Source organism: Phocoena sinus, chromosome 14 (assembly GCF_008692025.1).
Source record: "Phocoena sinus isolate mPhoSin1 chromosome 14, mPhoSin1.pri, whole genome shotgun sequence".
NCBI lineage: Eukaryota > Metazoa > Chordata > Mammalia > Artiodactyla > Phocoenidae > Phocoena > Phocoena sinus.
In genome coordinates, this window is record NC_045776.1 from 10,756,374 (window position 1) to 10,777,406 (window position 21,033).

A 21,033-nucleotide genomic window follows, 5' to 3' on the forward strand; every position below is an offset into this window, starting at 1 on the left:
TTTTAAATTCTCTTAAAAGATCTTAATCCTGGAAGAATACAATAGATTGCCTTTTCTTAAATACAATACAATAGATTGCCCTAACTTAAATTTGTCAGTTTCACCAAGTAATGTCTAAAGCATTCTTTCCCTCCTTTTATATGCATGCTCTATGATGTTCTCAGTCGTCCCTTTCATTTTAATTGCCATGCATACGTTATGACCCCCAAACCTAAGTTTGCACTCTAGATCTCTCCTCTAAGCTACAAACCCTCATTCATGACCTTCTAGAAATCGTTACCTAGATATCACAGGTAATGCAGATATATTCCAAACCATTTTAATCACCTCCACACTCCCATTCTAAAGGAACAGCACATTTTTCATCTAGCTACTCATACTAGAATCATTAGTTTTATCCTTAAATTCTCTCTCCAATTTTCCTTAGGTAATCACTAAATCCCCTCTTATCTACTTCTTAAATATCTCTTTCTTGGAATCCTACCCATTGAAACTAATCTAGGAAACAACACACCATGGAAAAAGACAGAAATAAGGAAAACTGTGCATTATCTGTGACTTGTACTAAGCGAAACAAAAAACCATGAAGGGCTCACTGGAATATGTCTTTGACATACACATATTCTGAGAAGATTGCTCTGATAATTGCCCAAATCAAAGAAAATGGAAAATACTCCTAAGGAACAGGGTCCTAGTCTCTTTGATCAACTTTCTTCAAAGAGTGTTGCTATCTTATTTTTTTAAGACCCTAAATTCATCTCTAATCTTGACTATTCGAAAACGAGTAAATTTATACTCGATTATACTCGAAATACGTAGAGAACAGTCTATACACGTGCACCCACGTGCGTGATGATTAAGACGATGTTAGGATCCACTTATATATACACAGTAACAATGGGTGGAACAAACTGGAAAATATAATCTGAAATTCAGATGTTCACTAAATTAGAGTTATTGTATTAATCTAAAACTAAAATCCAAAATGTATGCTTTTTCACAGTCAAAGGAGACACATATCTTTCCTCCATTTTGAGAAATGTGCATCCACAGCGGCAGGATTACTTAAACAACATCTTTGAAAGAAAAAAATGTAATGAAAAGAAGAAAAATAAATTGGAAATGTTGTTGGTTTCATTTTCCTCTACCACACATCAACAGCATTTATGAAATACGGAAATACATACTTGACTCTGGGAATTACCGCAAGCAGCAGACAAAGGACGCGTCTCAATAACAAGACAGCAAACCCAGAGCTCAGAAATCTGTGCAGCTGAGTGGAAGTTTGACAGGATGTGGCATATTCTAACCCTTCCTCTCCCACAGGGAATGGAAGCCATGTTATCAATACCTCCCCAACAATGCTCTATTATTTGATGGTTTTGACTTCATTCAACCTTATTTTAGGGTATGGAAAATGAGGAGATTATGAAGATAGCAGAGCAAGAATGGGCCTGAAGAAGCTTAAATATGTTATTTGACAGTATGATATCAGCCACCGTACAAGTCATCCCCGTGCCAGAAAATGGATGTGTACTTATCCTTCATAGGAAATGCATTTTGATAAATGCTCATTTTTTACTGTACTGTAACTCTATGTAGTATTTTATAGAAGCACAATTCCATAGGTAATCCCAACTGAGGTCTTACATTGAAAACTGAAGTACGTTAAAGGTAAGATTGCCATACCTCAAAGGAAAAATAGAAGACTAAATTTCCTACATTGTAAATTATGATGGGGAAATGTAAACAGAAAGAATTCTAGGTAGAAAGAAAGACACAGTTTTCACTCACATGGGATAATACTTATGTTTATGCTTGGTGAATTTTGAGGCCCTATGTAAAACTGGTTATAAAGGTTATCATCAAATCATTCATAAATGGCTACAGAAATAGACTGTACTTTGCTTTAACGGTTTAACACTGTGGTTTTGTTATCATTTTTTAAAATACCTAAAATATATAAGCATGTCTATTCTTTATTTTTTGCGGTATGCGGGCCTCTCACTGTTGTGGCCTTTCCCGTTGCGGAGCACAGGCTCCGGACGCGCAGGCTCAGCGGCCATGGCTCACGGGCCCAGCTGCTCCGCGGCATGTGGGATCTTCCCGGACCGGGTCACGAACCCGCGTCCCCTGCATCGGCAGGCAGACTCTCAACCACTGCACCACCAGGGAAGCCCAGCATGTCTATTCTTAATGTATAGAAAGGATCATTGAATTCTGAAAAAATAATTCTATGGTAACATCTATACAAATCTTTAGCCTTGTGGATTCTGCATATTTGGTCATATGCAGAATTTATATTTCTATATAAGACATTGGAGCAAGAATAGCATACCTGAAGATAACTTTTTACAATTCTGTACTTCTTTTTCTAGCATATGTTTTAGAAAAAGATTGTTTTTCTGTTCTTCTCTCCCTGCTCCCAAGTTCACCCTATGCAAGTATAGCATATGTAGATGTTTCAAAATATGATAATAATTTGCTCAAACTGGAATAAATCTCATTATAACCATGACAGTGCATTGTTTATGAAAAAGCAACAGACTAAAGTTTTATTATACTATAGAGTAGAGAGAAAATAAGTTCAGATGATTATCAAGCATGGTTCACAGGTACAAAATAACTTAATTCCAATAGAAATGACTATCTAAATGGACATAGGAACTCTATTATCCAAATGTGAAGTAATACTCTGAGACACACATCATCAGAACAAATATACTTATGTCTTTAACAAAAAGCTCATCAACATCTTAGCAGTGCCTGGTTGTAAAGGTTTTCCTATAGTCAGGAGAGCCTGGAAAACCTATGAACAAACGGTTCATATTTATGGACTGTCCATAGCATTCTCTAGTTTATCTCAGTGAAAATTTTAAAATATTTTGAGAACAATGGAAGAAGGCTTCATTTGTCTTCTTTCAGAATTTCTTAGTTTTAATCAGAATGCTCTTGTGACTCAGATTCAGAAATCCATTCTAGATTTCACAAATGATTCTCCTATTATCTGGTCATGAAAAGAATACTGAATTTATGGGACTCATATATGTTTTCTCAGACTCTGCTCAACTCGGAGGGGTCTCTGGAAATGTTTTAGCTGGAATGGAATATAGACCCCCATTTACTGAAATCTTGATAAGTAGAACTGAAAATCAAAATCCTGTCCTTGAGTGTCGTAAGTAGTTGTTAGTTCTTAACAGAGAGAATCAGCAAATCTTCAGAAAGGACTTCCTTCATTCTGAGAAAAACACTCCAAAGAGAGTTTAGTTAAAAAAAAAAAAAGTAAACAAAAGACACTCTTCTGAAATTGAGAATCAAGATACTGTTGGCTTCATGATGGAAAAGCGCTTGGATTTGGGAATAAAGATTGCCTTTGTGAGATCACACTGCTTTAAGATGGAAGGTTTAGGGAAACGGACAAGAGGGATGGATATTCCACACACAACTTCTAGTGGGCTGAAGCCATATGGTTGGATTGAAGACCAGAGCTCATACACATGTTCTCATGAGCTATAATGGAGCTACTGATTTGTAACTTACTTCTGTAGTTCTCATTACTGAAAGCCCTCCTTAATTCTAATAATTTTTCAATAAATTTTTAGAATTTTCTAAATCTATAACCTCATTGATGATTATTTTACCACTTCCTTTCAATTTGTTGTATCACTCTGTCTTAATCTCTTAGTATAAAGTAGCTTCTTTTCAAACTAGTTGGAATAATAAAAATAGTGTTGAGTTTTGAACAGCAATTTCTGTAAAAAAAGGATAGATTTAAAAATTTAAAAGCTCAGGAACAATGAAAATAGTTTTGGAGTGAAGCAATGATAACCAATCTTAGGGTAATGCCAAAGAGAGTAGGAAAAAACACGAAACAAAAAAACAAAGAGATAAGATCTATTATGGATCAAGAAGGGACAAGAAAAGAAACCAGAAAAGACTTTAAGGCTTTAAACTTAACAGTAAAAAAGGTGTGCTACTTGACTGTAGCCAGGAAAGTGATAATATTTTAAATAAATGTTTAAATAAATATCATTAAAATTCAGTGCTTTGAAAAGAAATGCTTTGAATTAGAATTATCACAGTCCCAACAATAAGGGTTAAAGAGAAAATAGCAAATATAATTTTCTATTCCATAGCATATTTTATTATAGCTGAAAGTAAAATACCTTTTAATATTTATTGTTTGTAATCCACTCTCATTTGCAAAGCACTGTACATATATGTAACAGTGGCCTTGCAAAGGAGGCATAAAGAGCCCATTCACTTACACTGCCTCATCTCATGCCAGCATCCCCTCCTCCCACACTGTGCTCCAGTAAAATGGCCCTATTTCTAGTTCTCTGAGCTTAACGTGCTATCTCATATGACAAAGCTCTGCACAGGTGGTTACCTCCATAAGAAAGTCTCCCTCCCCCTGTCTACCTGGAGAATAGCGTTATTCATCTACTACGCAACTCCTTTCTCAGGTCATGTTCAAATCTTTAAGAGACTAGGTGGGACCAACCAGTTGGCTGGCAAATGGGGCTTGGGCTCTCTCAGACACTTCTACAGAGACTTAGATATTTGCCCAAATCTTTGGGACCACAGCTAAATTTATGAAAAAAAAACATGGTAATACATTTTTACTAGACCAGCTCCCAACATTGAAGGGATACACATGCGTGCACACACACCCTTCCTGGATCAAGAAAAACAAATTGTGGTACAGACAATTTTACTTCCCCTGTTTAATTATTTGGTTTAAAGAAGGAAGAATGGGAGCAATATTCCAGTCTTAAAAGATGAGCAACAGGGCTTCCCTGGTGGCGCAGGGGTTGAGAGTCCGCCTGCCCATGCAGGGAACACGGGTTCATGCCCCGGTCCGGGAAGATCCCACATGCCGCGGAGCAGCCGGGCCCGTGAGCCATGGCCGCTGAGCCTGCGCTCCGCAACGGGAGAGGCCACAACAGTAAGAGGCCCACGTACCACACACACACACACACACACACACACACACACACACACACACACAGCAACAGTAAGTGGGCACAGGAGCGGAGCATAAGTGAGTCCTGCAGGAGGGAACGTTTGAAGACCGAGAAGAAAATTTATGTTGCTTCTAGGAATTAAAAGTGGCTTAGGGTCTACTCTAGATCTTTGAATAAAACTAGGAATAGTGGGATATGTATCTGGTAAATATAAGTCTAAATAATTCTAGGGGTCCAAAACTAGCTCTTAGATGTCCATGTAAGGAGGTGGAATATGAGCCTTATTTGAGGTTTTTAAACAGGAGAAGCCCTGGATTAATACAAAACTAATACTAAGGTACAGTGCTAGGTGTAGTCACTGCACATAAAATGTGAATTGCATTTTTGAATAAATAAAAAACTTCTCAAAAATTAAAATATTACAGAGTAACAGTACTTTTTCATCTAAAAACTAGATTAACCTCTAATACCATAAGCAAGTTTTTCAAGTGAAAAGAATTCACTGATCACTAAAGCTTGAACTGCAAAGTAAATATTGGGTTGGCCAAAAAGTTCACTTGGGTTTTTCTGTGAGACGTTACAGAAAAACCTAAACAAACTTTTCGGCCAACCCAATATATCATTTCCACTATTTTTAATTAACTCTTAGAGAAGCCACTTTTTATGTTTATTTCAATATCGGTAAGAACTCTGTGTTGGGTTGGTTAGGCATTGGGATATATGAGCAGAAAATGCAAAACTATAATTTTTAAAAAGGAGTCTGTGGGTGGAGGGAGCTTTGGAAATCAGAATTAGGCTGATGTATACCACGTAATTACCTCGATATCTATTATTTATGCAGGAGTGTGTGGAGAAAGGGTAGGAGGAAAGTGTGAAGCAACATTTGCTAACACTAAAGATTTTCAGCGTGAAGAAAACTAAGAGTAACTGTTATTTCCACTTATTTCTATGTAGATATTATCCGACTTGGCTCTATGCTTTACAGAGTTCAAAGTGAACAAGATTCTCTTCATTAAATATTAAACATTTTACTGGTTATTTACGCCACAACAGTAAAATTTTCCACCATCATTGTCTCTCAAGATTTTCCTGTACACTGAGTGTGCTTAATTATCCAAAGGCCATCACTGACATTATATAAGAAAACAGAGGAGGAGAAACAATAAAAATTAGACAGTATTCATTAGAAGCCACTGGAGAAAATAAAACTTATTTTTCATTGTCAATAATTTAAACAGAAAATAACACAATTTTGATCTCATATTTAGCATAAGAAATTACTGAAACATTTAGCTAACTTCCCATATAATGACAGATTGATAAATTTTTAATTACCAATTATTGGGCATTTATTAGGTACAAATATCACTCACTTGGCTCTGCATGGGTAGAAATCTGTAGTATCAAAATTTTTTTAATCCATTAATCTAAATGCTTATAGGATTTGGAATGTTTTTGAATCTTAATTCATTACACAGAGGACAACAATGTCTTTTTCAATACCTGAGAAAGCTTCAACAACACATTAAATTTCAGTCTAGTGACTGACATCTCTGTGACATATTTCTGCATTTGGACAAGAGTTTTCATCAATACTAAAAGTAGATCAAACAGTGCTGTTAATGAAATATATTTTGGTTTGGTCATTGAATAATATTCTTATGAATCTAGGAACATTGTAATTATAATAACGAACGCATATTATATATTGAAAAACAGTGAAGATCCAGAAACAATTACTGTTATCATTTTAACATTTTCCTACAATTTTTATTCTATATAAATGAAAATTTGAAACAAAGGGTCTGTAAAATTTTGGATACTGCTTTTTTCATGTAATATATTATACAATCATTTCCCATATTAGTTAATATGCTAATACAATGTCACCGCATCATTTTGATGATGTACAAGATTCTACAATTTGGAAATATCAAAAATTATTTAACCATTTTTTCTTTTGTTGGACATTCTATAATGATTCCATATGTTCACTGTACTTAATAATACCTTCATGAGATTTGAGAATTAAGTAAGAAGGCTTTAAATTACTCAAGATAAATCCTAACAGATATTAAGCACTACCTAGAACAGTAGTAATAATTATTTATGTGACTTTTATATCATTGTAAGTTATCATTAATTTTTACCTTGTAGTTTGTTTAATGAGTTTTATGCTGTGAGATTAAATGCATTTTATCCAGTTTTCTTAACAGCTTTTTTTTTAAACAATTCTCTAAAACTTCTAGAAATAATATCAAGGAACTGAGTATAAAATTTTTTCTATTACTGAATCAAAGATCTCATATCAATACATATATATTTGTATTTATATATTTCTTCAATGATTTATGCTGTCTCATTATATGAAATATACATGTGTTCAATAAAATAATTTCAATATATATTTAAAACTTCTGGAATATGAGCAGACTGATTTCAGATGAACCTCTGAAATCTTTGAGCAGCATTGCACCTTAGTGCATTCCTTTTATTTTAGACAACAAAACAAAATATTTTACCAAGAGTTGGCCTAGCCTACTTATTAAAACTTTTTTAGACAGACTGTCACCAGCTGAGCTAAAACAGCAACTGTCCACTGGAAATAATTGCAGAAATGTTTTGCCCATTGGCCTGAAATTGAACATATGTTTTCCTATAACAACTAAAATATAACTTTCTTTATTGATGTGTTAATTATTGAGGAGTGTTAATTACAGAGCTATACACCTGGATTGTTACACTGGCATAAAATCCCAGTATCTTGAGTGTGGGCATTTTCATATATGTTTTAATTTTTAGTATTTCAAACATTTGAGAAAATAAGACTATATTCTGGAACAATTCCTTTTGATTTTTTTTAAAATTAAATCTCTTTTGCACTTATTTTTTAAGGGATTATGATAGGCTTCACAACTTTCCATGCTCTGTTTATATAAATTTTTCAAATACTTCAGTTAATATAAATATTAAAAAGGAATGGCTGATAATGTAGCTAGTCTATAACATTTCAGTTTCTAGTTCCAAGTTTATGTATATTTTCATGTATGTGGAGTGCTTTCTAGTTGCTTACAAAGGCTTTTGGATGATTTTAGGGTTTCATTACTAAAATAGTCAACAAAGAAGAATATTCGGGGGGGATGAATTGGGAGATTGAGATTGACATATATACACTCTATGTATAAAATAGATAACTAATGAGAACCTATTGCATAGCACAGGGAACTCAACTCTGCTCTGTGGTGACCTAAATGGGAAGGAAATCCAAAAAAGAGGGGATATATGTATACGTATAGCTGACTCACTTCGCTGTACAGCAGAAACTAACACAACATTGTAAAGCAACTATACTCCAATAAAAATTAATTAAGAAATAAAAGAATATTCATCTCACCAAGCAGGTCATTTAAAACGGCACATTTGCCAGTATGCTTTTCTGTTACAGAGCTTAGATAAGAGCTGTGGGTTTGCTCAGAGAATAGAACTGATAGAGTGTAATTACACGTTACTCAATTTTCTCTACAATCCTGACACATAAAAATAAATGCACAGCATTTTTTCCTAAAATTAAAATAACAATGGTCCCATAAAGCCATTCAATGTGTCTAACACGTTCTTCCATCAGAGCAGACAAGTTTTTTCAATAATCTCTATGATATTACCTTCACAGGAAACAAAAATAAATATTACCTTCTGTATAGTAATGATTCCTTCCTGTGAATCTTTGTCAACAGAAATCTTGAAAATCCCGAATCCATCACCATCCACAATTTTGTATTCCATTTCAGCATTAGCTCCGATATCTGCATCGGCAGCTTTAATTCTGGCCACAACGGAAGCCACCGGCAATGATTCTGGGACGTTATACTGGTACGACCCTGTGAAATTAAAAACAAGAAATGAACAAAACCTTACACCAAACTAACCAATAAAAATTTAATTATTTGGCTATTTTGCACCATCTTTGCTTAATTTGTTTTTATTTTTTGAAAAAGAAGATAACAAAGCAATAAGATGCATATGACAAATTTCATGCAGCCTCAAGAAGTTTCATGGAAATAATTAGATAATAATCAATAAGTAAGAGCAGAAACAGATGGCCTGGGGAAAGGCATGAGGAGATCCTCCATTCCGGTATTTCTAGTGCTGAGAAATATGCTACTTTTAATAGTAAAGGTAAATTTCAAATAATTATAAATACACTTAACATCGAGTATTGACTACAAAGAATTAAAATGCAATTAATACAAATATTGAATATTAAAAAATTAAAATAGTATAGCTTAGGCCTCAAATGGGCAAAAACCAAGCCTAAATAGTTCTGATTACTCAATGTTGGAATTTCCATAGAAGTATCTTTTGCTGCAAAAGTTTCAGAAAACTGGACAAGGAAGCTGAGGAAAGTCAATATTAGTCTTCTTTTAGCTCATAAATTTACCAAGGATAAGAATTATTTGTGTGAGCTGGATGTAGAACTGATTTGGGGCACAATGGTACAAGAGCAGAGGCAATGTTATTTGAACAGGAGGAAAGAGAAGCCAAAGAAGAATAGTAACTTTTTTAAACTTTCTTTTGTAAAAACTCTTCACCATCCCTCAACTCCCCCCTACCCCTCCCCTCAAAAATAAATAAATAAATAAATAAAAATTTTAAAAAGCCAGTTTGGGAGGCAGATGAAGTACGTCCACCATCCCTTTGAAACTAGGCAACAACCCCTTCACCTTTGAAACTAGGAAACGTCCCTTCACTGTTTTCCTCTAATCATCTACTTTTTCCTGCTTCCTCCCCCCTTTTCCATTTCCTTCTGGCTGCTAACAGTGGTGCATTTGCACTTTCTTATGAGGAGAAAAGAAAGGATTCTCTTTGACACAGAGAAAGGAAAATGTATCCATATGAAGGGACCACATTCTAGGCTAAGAATGATTGCTTTTGCAATTTTCTACATTTTATAAACTGTTACTGATTTTAAAAAATGATTACAACACATACTTACTATTTTTGAGCGACCCTTTCACATATCTCTACAAGTGTCCTTAGGAAAATCCAAAAATTTCAAGGTTAGAATAGTAACTAAATGGTAGAGAAAAATCTCAGCCAAAATGAAAAACCTAATGACATATTTTTGGCTTCCTTCACTTTAATAAGTAGGGGAGTATCTAGTAAGCTAGAAAATCCATGCTCTATCCTATCAAATCATGTCAACTGAAACCACAAAAATTCTAAGTGTCAATTCTTATCACTGTAGTTAAAGAGAAACAGCTAATTCTATTATCAGCCAAATATGATCGCATTAATTGTTTTGTTTATTCTTCATCCTCCTCTCCTCCCCATTGTAAGCCATCAAGGACACAATTAAGGATAGGTTCTTTTTTTTTTTTTTAATGTTAAAGTTAGTGGAATTTTCTTTATTTTGCCAGGAGGTATTGAAATGTCTGTCGAACAACAATATAAATATTAAAAATATGTAAAATAAAACATCTAAAGAAGCAGTATTTGAAGGAAAACGTGGTGGCACTCATATTTGCAGAGAAAGTGTCCATGTTTAACATTATTAGCTTTAAGATCTGTTCATAAGGGAGCTCAGTTCCCTATTTCTATCAGACAAGCATTTAAAAACATTGTAGTTTGTATGATTTCCTTATTTTCTTGAGTATTCTAAAGAAATACCACACACATTTACAAAAAAGCAGAAAAAAGGCGACTAAAAGAGAGTGAGATGAAATGCTTTTTTTACAATCAGGACAGCTCTACCTAAAGAAATTACTTTTTTCCTCTTGTTTAAAACAAAAGCCACTTTGGTCAAAGAAACTAAATTGAGGGAATGCAGTTTTCTGGTTCTTTGGACTGATTTCTTTTGAAATGCTGAGCGTTTGCATAAAAAAGATGTGGTAGGTACCAGAAGGAATGTTCAAGGTACATGAACTGGTTAAAAAAAGTGTGGAATGAAAAGTGAAGTTCAGGACTCTTATTTTTATCTTTAAAAATAAAGCAATATTTTTAGCGTAGAGAATTCACGAAGCGTATCTGAATGTTTCTAATTGGCAACAACCTCATAACTTACAGAATGTAAAGAGTAGCATGTCTTTGAATAAAAAGATTAACGCATAAACAAACTTCACAACTGTCTAGTATTCAAAGTGTGAACAAAAGAAAAAGCATATTATATTTAAGAGAGAAGTAATACAAAGATATAATTACTTCTAATTATTTTCAATACCCTTATTATTCCATATTACTGAATTAAAAGTCATGCCTCTGCTGAAACTGGGGGAGAACGTAGTTAAGATAATTATTTGAGAAGTATTTGGAAAAACTCCTTTTTAAAGACATTTTTATAATCTGGCAAGAAAACGAATGTGCTTGCAACGTGCAACAGAACAGCTTACTTCGAGGAAAGCGAGGCGGGTTGTCGTTGACATCAGTTAGGGTCACGGTGACCGACGTGGTTCCAGAGAGCCCTCCGTTTTGACCAACCATATCCTTTGCCTGAATAACAAGCAAATACTGGTCTTTAGCCTCTCTATCCATGTTTGGAAGGGCGGTCTTGATGACTCCTGTAAAATTTCAAATCCCAGTAAAATGCATCATGAATCACTGCATTTATACTAGCGAAGAACACTGATATAGGTAGAAAATAGCTCTTGAGTTGTTGCCTTTTGTTTTGTTTTTTCCTTTTAATAATTGCAATGCATATTAAAGGCCAAAGGGATATAATAATTATACACAACATCACAAACACAGAAAACACTGTAATGCGGAAAAGCGGAGAGAGAGGATTATCTTTAGATTTTACGGAAATGTATGGTTCAGGAAATACCAACTTATAATAAATAAAATATACTCCTCTAGAAGAATGGGCAGTGGCCTGTACAAGCATATGACAATGAACCTCTCTTTTTCTCTTTCACCCTCTCCAACAACTTAATTCCCAGTGATGTGAAATCACCACAAACCTTTTTCAGCTATGGTCCCTAACTCTCTTCCAGCTACTACCTCTTTTCCAGCAAAATAACTATTCCATAAATAAAAGGAATGAGAGTTATGTATGTTTAATAAACAAAACACCATTCCAAACTATGCTGCTGGATGACTTTATGCTGTATCTAAAGGTCTGAGAAAAAGTACTATAGATGAGAATGACTGTGTTATGGAAATCAAGACACTAAAAATATTGATGTGTTGTATTGTTTCTTCGAACCAATTGCATTTAATGTGGATAGCCTTTAAGACTTCAGAGGTATGAAAAATTGATTTCAGACCTTCATGTTGCTTGGTAGGAAAGCTTGACTCAATAATCATTGATGCACTAAATTAGTGGTTTTATATTAATAACTTTAATTATTACATAAATAGGTTAGGTAATAGTATGTTTATGAGATAGAATTTCGCTTACGCTATATGTAAATATATAAAATGACATTATATACTTAATATAATATACTTAGTATATGCACATAGAGATTATGTCAAATGAAAACCTATGTATTCAATATTGCCCTGTACAGATCTCGAAACTAGCAATGAGGCCATCTTTGCTAATTAGATACCAGAAGGAGTCTAGAATCCTACTTAATCATTTCCTGTACTTCTATCATTCCCAATGAAGACATCTTACCTACCTACCTAGAACCCTTTTATCGACTTTGTTTGAAAAATGTCTAATCATTTTATTAAACAGATTCTAACTTTTAGAGTTTAAGTCAGAATTTAAATCCCCAATGACTCAGATGTGAGGAACAGGAACTCTGGTATCACGGACTTCTCAGGGGCAAAACTGGGCTGTTTGATAAAGGATGATTCTTTGGGAGAACATAATTGTAAACAAGTTGGGATAAATGTTTTTTTTCCCTCCTGTTCAGCATAAAAATGTTTTTATATCCTCCAAATTTACAAAATGTTTTTTAAAAGCTGCCAATTTAAATTGTTTAAATGCTGATTCTTCCATGGACACATGTAAAAATGGTCTGTGTGTGTTATATTTCAGCCTTAAGTATAAGTTACAAGCCTACATTATACTATATCAGGCCTTCCCTATTCTTCACAATATTCTACAGTTCCGTAAATATTCTAGGAGTGGGGAAGAGATGAGAAGATCTTTCAATAGTTTAAGAATAACTTAAACAATATGTTACTGGTTCTCAAGATTCCAAGCTGAGTAACACTCACACCACCTTAAGAAACCTTATTGTTACTTAGTTCTAAGCTGTAGCTATCAAATGCATACACACATATATATACACATACACACCCCAACAATATATCAGTATTTTAAGCATTTAAATTATACTTCTTTGAGTAGGCCACTTGTTGTTATTGCTGTTGTTTTAACAATCACTTATTCTAATACACTATACTGGACGCTGTTGCTACAAGCACAGCAATACAAGGTCTAAGTAACCCTTTCACTGAACTCTTTCGGTTATCTACACACTGCTTAATCTCTGAAACATCAAAATGACAATCAAAAGAAACGTAGTCATATACCCATTTGGTTCATTGATAATTGTCTGAGACATAGATATTCTTCTTAGAGCCATAATGATTCTATGAACATTTCATGTCTGTTCTTCAATACTTCCCTTAACTCTAATATATAAGGCATTGAGTACTGACACCTCAGTAAGACACTCTGTTACCAAGCATAACAATCTTTGTCTAAGAGTCCTGGGACTTACATCTCTCTCTCTCTCTTTCTCTTTCTCTCTCTCTCTCTCTCTCTCTCTCTCTCTCTCCCTCCCCCTCCACCCCCCCCAACTTCCCTTTTCTCTTTGATGTTAATCATCTTTACTTGTAATACTTTTTTATACACTGAGCATTGACAATCTTGAATATTTAATGGTGCATTTCATATAGATCAAATATTAGTGAAGTTCTAGCAAAATTTCTTACTCATTCAGTTTTAATTTTTAATTTCTATTCATCTCTCATTTTCCTTCCAAAATCAACATGTGTAAGTGAGTTTGTACCCTTGCACATGTATTATGATGGAGAGAGGTCCATAACATCTCAGCTAATCAGCAAAGAAAACACAGCCACCTCATCTTCTCATGGTTTTGCTGAGCAGCGTTATTTGAAAGAAAACAGAATTATCAGGGGAGAAGTGTGGTAGTAAAAGTTACTCACTTATTTTTCACACATCTAATTGTCTCTTTACGAATGAGCCTATATATAACACTCCTCCAAAGCAAAAATCATCACAAAGTTTGCAAAGAAATGCAGGTGGCAAAGGTAATTTCCAAATACCTCAATTATTAAACATATTTTTTACAAGAATGAAATAACTGGGAGAGAAGTGAATTTAAATAAGAACATTCAAACATAACAGATTTCTAGTTCTATGGCTTTTGCTAGCTTTTTACTTTTGAGTATCAACTGTATACATTTGGAAAAGAATTCTCATACGTTGGATTTGATCTGCATTTTGCTGTATATTATATAGACAGACACACACACACACACACACACACACACACACAGTTGTTACTATGTCTCTGAAGTGGTAAAGGCCAGTCTTGCCTAATCATAACCTTCAGTTCTGTGAGGTTTTCATGGGAGAGGATAATATTTAATTTTAATAGCCAATAATTTTAAGCCACTTATGATGAGAAGAATATATCCTGTAACTCTTTAGAAAAGAGACTGGCTCAGATTTTTGGCTTTCTGAATAATCATTTTTCTATAGATGTACATCTGACCAGTAACCCAGAACTTTTTATTTATTTATAATCCATGTCCACAAAAAAGTATTGTGTATAAACCATCAATCACTAGTATTATGCAAAAACTGTCTCGTTTTTGGTATGGGAGTAAATTTTCAGATGTTTTCTTATCTCCTACCCGCCATCAATGTTTTGTTTTGCTTTTTAAAGCATATTCTGTTATCATGGAATCTCCTTAAGAATTCAGATGTGTACATTTCTGAAGTCCATTCTGAAGCTCCGGATTAGTCCCAGGAGTCTAGGCAACCACATCAGTCAGGTAACACAGGACTGGGCTATTCATGCTGTCGGGTTCAAGATACATTAGATGTACAGGTGAATCTCTTCCGGTAAGTTTGTATTCTTTTCTAAATTTTCTGTCTAAGACTTTATTTACTATTTGGTTTCTCTACCTCTAAGTGAAGCGTATAACAGAACCATAAAAACATGGAGAAGAGCCAACAATAGTAGAGATGGAAGCTTCTGGATCATCAAAGGATTACAGAGCTGGCATCAAATAAAGAGTCGCTGAGTAAGGGAATGTCGTTACATCTCCTCACTCTTGTGAGAGGATGCCCTGAGGAAGCCCTGACAGGAGTGAGGGTCCTCTACACCATGAGCCATGCCACAGGATGGAACGTGCATGAAGGGTGTATTAGGGACGAGGGCTTTGTTACAACTGTATTACTTACCTAAAGCTAGGATGTAACAAGTATGCATGTAATCTCTAACGCAGGCACCACAGAGTCACACCTCTATGTTTAAGAAAGAACTCCTAAATGACAAGTGATATTTGACACTCCAACCATATTTCAAGGCCAACTTCATGGCCTTGTGGTCTGTGCAGTCACACACTGTCCCCATGTCTGGTTTCTGCTCTGCTGATGACGTCTGAAATCCTACTAATTTTAGAACAAGAAGCCTGCACTTTCATTTCAAATAGCAAATTATGTAGCCAGTCCTGCCATATATGAAATAGATTGACAAACTGGATCTATTTGCTTGTAGGTTACAGACTAGATAAACACATTAGAATAATTCTCGATCTCCCTGTGAATTTGGGGACATTATGAAGATAGGTGATGAGAATCTTTTTTTTTTTTTTTTTTTTTTTTTTTTTGCGGTATGCGGGTCTCTCACTGTTGTGGCCTCTCCCGTCGCGGAGCACAGGCTCCCAGACCGGGGCACGAACCCGCGTCCCCTGCATTGGCAGGCGGACTCTCAACCACTGCGCCACCAGGGAAGCCCTCTTTTTTTTTTTTTTTTTTTTTTTTTTTTACATCTTTATTGGAGTATAATTGCTTTACAATGGTGTGTTAGTTTCTGCTTTATAACAAAGTGAATCAGTTATACATATACATATGTTCCCATATCTCTTCCCTCTTGCGTCTCCCTCCCTCCCACCCTCCCTATCCCACCCCTCTAGGTGGTCACAAAGCACCTAGCTGATCTCCCTGTGCTATGCGGCTGCTTCCCACTAGCTATCTACCTTACGTTTGGTAGTGTATATATCTTTGCAGTCCTTTTAATGCTACATTATCTTGTTTCTAGTGCCATTCTCTTTGCTTGCTGAATTGTCAACATTGTTTTTTGCAGCTACTCACATCCTGGCTTTGTGGACTGAGAAATTAACGTAGAAAATACACTTACCCTCTGGTCACGTGGCCTGTAAGTGTGCTACAGATGGAATACATGCTCAGAGTAGTTTTAGCCAGGCTAAGTTAATGATATGTGATTAACAAATAGTAATGGTTATTATTAATATTACTAATATTACTCCTTTTTAAAAAAGAAATTAGAGGTTAAACTTTCAGAGATGTATTTAACAGTGATTTCCTAGGCCTATTTTATATAATCTTGATTTAACATATTTTCAGCATTTTTCCTGTCAAAAGTTTTACATTCTTCTCAAAAGGCCTTAGATTTGGAGATGTGGGAAATAATGTTATTTCTTATATACGTTAAGAATCATACACCAACTAAAGAAGACTACTTCAAACTGTCTACACAGCTTTTCATGCTTGTAAGACCTGAAAATTCTCCATCCATTTCTGTCAGAAAAATAGAATTCCATTTTTTTTTTGTGGGGGGGGGATGCACTCTCTATATTATGATAGCAGAGAGGACACAACAATCCCTAGAATACCTCTGCACAAATGACTATATGAAAGAGAAGTCCCAATGATTACCATGATTACAGCATTAAAAACTCTTAACCAAAACAAAATTAAATGAAACTTTACCTCCTGTAATACACGGTCCTTGAGATTGAAAATTAAAATTAAGTTTGAAGTACTAATCACGTGATGCCATGACACAGACTATTGTCCAGTTGCTCAACAGGTGAGGTCTTACCTACACAGGGCCTATGAAACACCTATTATCTTACAGCAAAGCTAAAATCACAAGCCAATCATTAGTAGCAGCAAAATATTTAACCCTTGGGATTAGCACATGCTATTTTTGAACAGGTTATATAATGCAGGAGGTATACAATTTGTGGGCAAATTGTCAGAAACCTGTCAATGTCTTTCTAGGCTGCACAGAGTAGATATAGAAGGGAATGGGTGGGTGTCTGAATTTAGGTTCTCAGATCTATCATTAAATCAACCACGAGCACAACTTCTACATTCCCAGGATTCAGATGATAAACCAGATACTTTCATTTACTTCTCCTTCAATACTCGCTGAATCAGAACTATTTCTCCTCTATCAGACTTTCTAGGCAGCTTCCAGACTTTATCACAACATTGGCAAAAAAATATATGCCACGGCCTCTATGAAAATTCTAATGAATGATGAACTCGCAACGAATTTACTGGTCTGTTTTTGCACAACTGTCATTCTCAAAAGACACTTAAAATGTTTATCCCCCCCCCAGTGATTTGAGAATGATTTGATATTGCCATTTTTTATAATATGAAAAACAGGGTAAGTGGCATTAAAATATTCATTTAGGATCATAAGTACTATCAAATTTTCAAAATCACAAAGTTGCTATTTGAGGAAGAATTATTCTCCATGATAAAGGCAAAATTATTAAAATATAGAGAAATTTTAGATTTTCACAGTGATGAAGAAAACCAATGGCTCACACCCACCCATCTTCGCACCTGCCCACACTTCCCTATACCCAGAGCCAGAGGAGCAGAATAGATAAAATATTATTTTATAACCAAGAAAATAGTGCTCCAAATTATAATCTTACGGTATATAAACTATTTCATCTTCGAAACAAAACAGAATATCTAGCCAAACAACCACATATTGTATCCAGGCAGCTTTGCAATTCATAATTATTTTTTCTGAAATGAAAAGTCATTTAATTTAGTTTTTGATTTAGCAGATCATCATCCTAAGTGTTATGTTTCAACTAATTTCCCTGAGAAAAACCAGCCCCTGGAAGGACAAGCTGAACCTAGCACATATTCTACTGCATGGCAAGGAGATTTTGCTTAAGATTTAAATTTTACTGTGTGTAATTCCTATGTGAATTAATTAAAGAGAACAAAGCAAAAAAAATTTAGAGACGATGAACATTTTCTTATATAGTCAAGAGGTAACAGCTGAAATACTTTTCAATATCTAATATTTTGTTTAATTTTGGTAGGAATACTGATAAATGTAATAAAATATTCTTAAAATGTGCTAATGTCTCTATAAATAATATGCTGTTTATTACCATGGTACACATATTGAGAGAACCACAGTAAAAATAGTGTCTGTTATCAATTCCAACTATACTGAATAAAAACAACTATTATTAATTCTATGCCAAAATATAAATGATGACTTTACAAAGAGAGTTGCATGTCAATTTTTACCTGTCTTTGGCTCCACTGAGAAATATGGCTGTCCTTGCAGGATACTGTAGACCACTCGGGCGCTGTTGCCGTATGTAGGATCATCGGCATCCGTTGCTGTCACTTGTACCACTGAGGTCCCTACGTGCCAATCCCAAAACCAATGAGTTAAAAACTCCCAAATGCCACAAAACATAAGAACTCACAAATCGCTAAAGATTCTACACTAGATTTGTTTTTCACTTTTAATTTTTCTTATTCTAAGGTACATGAAAAATTGATATCATATTTTATTTTTTGCCTAAGACAAACCCCAAAATATGATAAATGATAATTCATCCTTCAGAAATATTTAAGGGACATGAAAATATGTTGGCAAAAAAATAAGACTGATGGTGCAAGTTAGGCAGGGATATATATTCAGAAGTGGATGGGACTCAAATTTTAGGCATCTCATCCATCAGGGTTGGGTAATAAATTTTTATCAAGAGCAATCTCTATAAGTCTCAATCACTGTCTAGAAGGCAGCATGACAAAAACTAACATCGTGACACTCAAATCACTGAGGCAACCTCACTGCTGTAGCAAAGTAAAGCCAGACAGAAACTGAAACTTCATTAACTGAATAAAGCATATTCAGTTGATACATTTAACTGGATATTAAGTGGCTACTGTGTCTCTTCCTGTAGTAGTTTTATTTTTCATTTGTTTTCCCTAATTGATTTAAAAACAAAAGCATGAAATGAAAGTTTAAACCAAACCCTCCCAAAGGAGAAAAAGCATGGCAACTTGAAAAATCACAACATTGGTTGTTTTTCTACATTTCATATGACAGAATGTCATATTGCTCTTCCTTTTACTATGCATTCACTTATTCCATATGGAAGGCATTTAGTGTGATCTGTTCTTTTTATTTCCATTTGGAATATCATCTTAAAAATATTAGCTACTCACATTTGCTTAGTTTAAATATTTAAGCACATGCTATTTTATCATTTATGACACAGCTGACGGGGATGGGACAAATCCCTTTCTGTATTCTTTTAAGGTTCAAGTTGGTTTCTAATAAATTCTTGAAAATATGGCATTTTTAGTCTAACGTCTCTTTTAGATATATTCCTATGTAGATCTCCCTCTCTAAATGCCTTAAATAAGTCACCAATACCCATCTTATTATAAGTCTATTCTCTTTTCCAGATTATGATTTCCCTTACCAATTCTATTTTCTTTCAGATTGGGTGGAAAATTTGAATATGTATGTGTGTGTTGTGTATACACACACACACATTTTGTAAATTCGGAAGTTTTATTTTTTTTTATTTGATAGACTTAGGAGACTGTGCTCTATGGATGCTTGGTAGGACCAAACAGTGAATGATGTATATTTAAAAATCTTTTTAACAATTAGATTTTGACTATTTTAAAATGTTAGAATCAACGACTTTGATGCTCCTCTATAAGGAAATAGAGAACATCTTTACAGCACCATCGTTACAGCAATATTTATTCTCGTGATACGGTTAAGTACCGATTTCCTACTTCACTGGAAAAGAAAACACCTTGAAACAAACAAAATAATGAAAACTATACTTCAGTAAATTTTGTTGTGAATAATTTTTTCTGAAGTGTTCGTTAAATAATTTATACACACACACAGGCACACAGACATATACAAACACACATGCACGTACACACACACACACTTGTATCGTCACACTTATCTATGCTCTTCTGGCAACAAATAATAAGAGATCCCAGGGACTTATGAGTGTGTTTCAAATCTTAGTTAGTTCTCAATGAAAAGAAAGTAGGCCTAAATAATAAATACTGAAAACTTGTGTTGTATATACCATACTATTCAGTGGCTATTATAACTATTTGGTTAGAATTAAACACTTTGATAAGCTGTCACTATAAGTCCATAGGATACATTTTATGTAGACAATTATTGTTCTTAGCTCAAATTTTGATATTAACCAAGTGACCTCAATTAGTGTCAAGTAAATCCTGAAGACACTGAGAAATCATTTTCTAAAAAGTTCTGAACCTGTTGGAATCAAATAACTAAAATAACTTACACATGCACATAATAATCACGCTGTTTGATATCAGAGTGGTACCACTGGAACCAAAACTACAGTGCATTATTCAGCCTCTAGAACAAAAAGCTCACAGTAATCCAATTTGCACTGCTGGGTTCTACACAGGAAAGGAAAACCTTAGCAAGCCCACGAAGAATGCCCAAAATGCCCAGGAGAATTACGGCATTGAACTGAATTGCTTCAACACACCTCAAAACCTCCTGTTTTTCTAAACATTACTACTGTGGAGAGGACAACGTGCCTTCTCTTTTCTCTAAAACCTCCCAAATCTTGTTGCTGCTGGTGTCATCATCGTTGTTGTTTTTGTCATTAAACAAGAGCAGCAGGAAGCACTCTGAAGGAGTGGACAGTATTGAGAAGTGTGAATAAGCCCGTTTGGTCAAAGAAATATTTACACGGAAGATAATTATAGTGAGATGCTGCCACTGAAGTTCAGAACTTTTCCTGTCCGCAAGCATCGATT

The 21,033-nt window shown here is 34.7% G+C and overlaps 1 protein-coding gene across 3 annotated transcripts in view; it reads right to left on the minus strand.

Annotated features, from left to right (window-relative positions):
* CDH7 (cadherin 7) overlaps positions 1-21,033 on the minus strand; it is a 122,592-nt gene that overhangs the window by 43,974 nt on the left and 57,585 nt on the right. For 2 of the 3 annotated variants that reach the window (XM_032602687.1, XM_032602688.1), the window contains 3 exons: positions 18,490-18,609; positions 11,354-11,521; positions 8,658-8,845 (listed from right to left, as the gene is read on the minus strand). In XM_032602687.1, coding sequence (XP_032458578.1) covers positions 8,658-8,845; positions 11,354-11,521; positions 18,490-18,609 — 476 coding nt within the window. The remainder of the gene's footprint in view (positions 1-8,657; positions 8,846-11,353; positions 11,522-18,489; positions 18,610-21,033) is intronic. The other variant, XM_032602689.1, reaches the window with a different exon arrangement.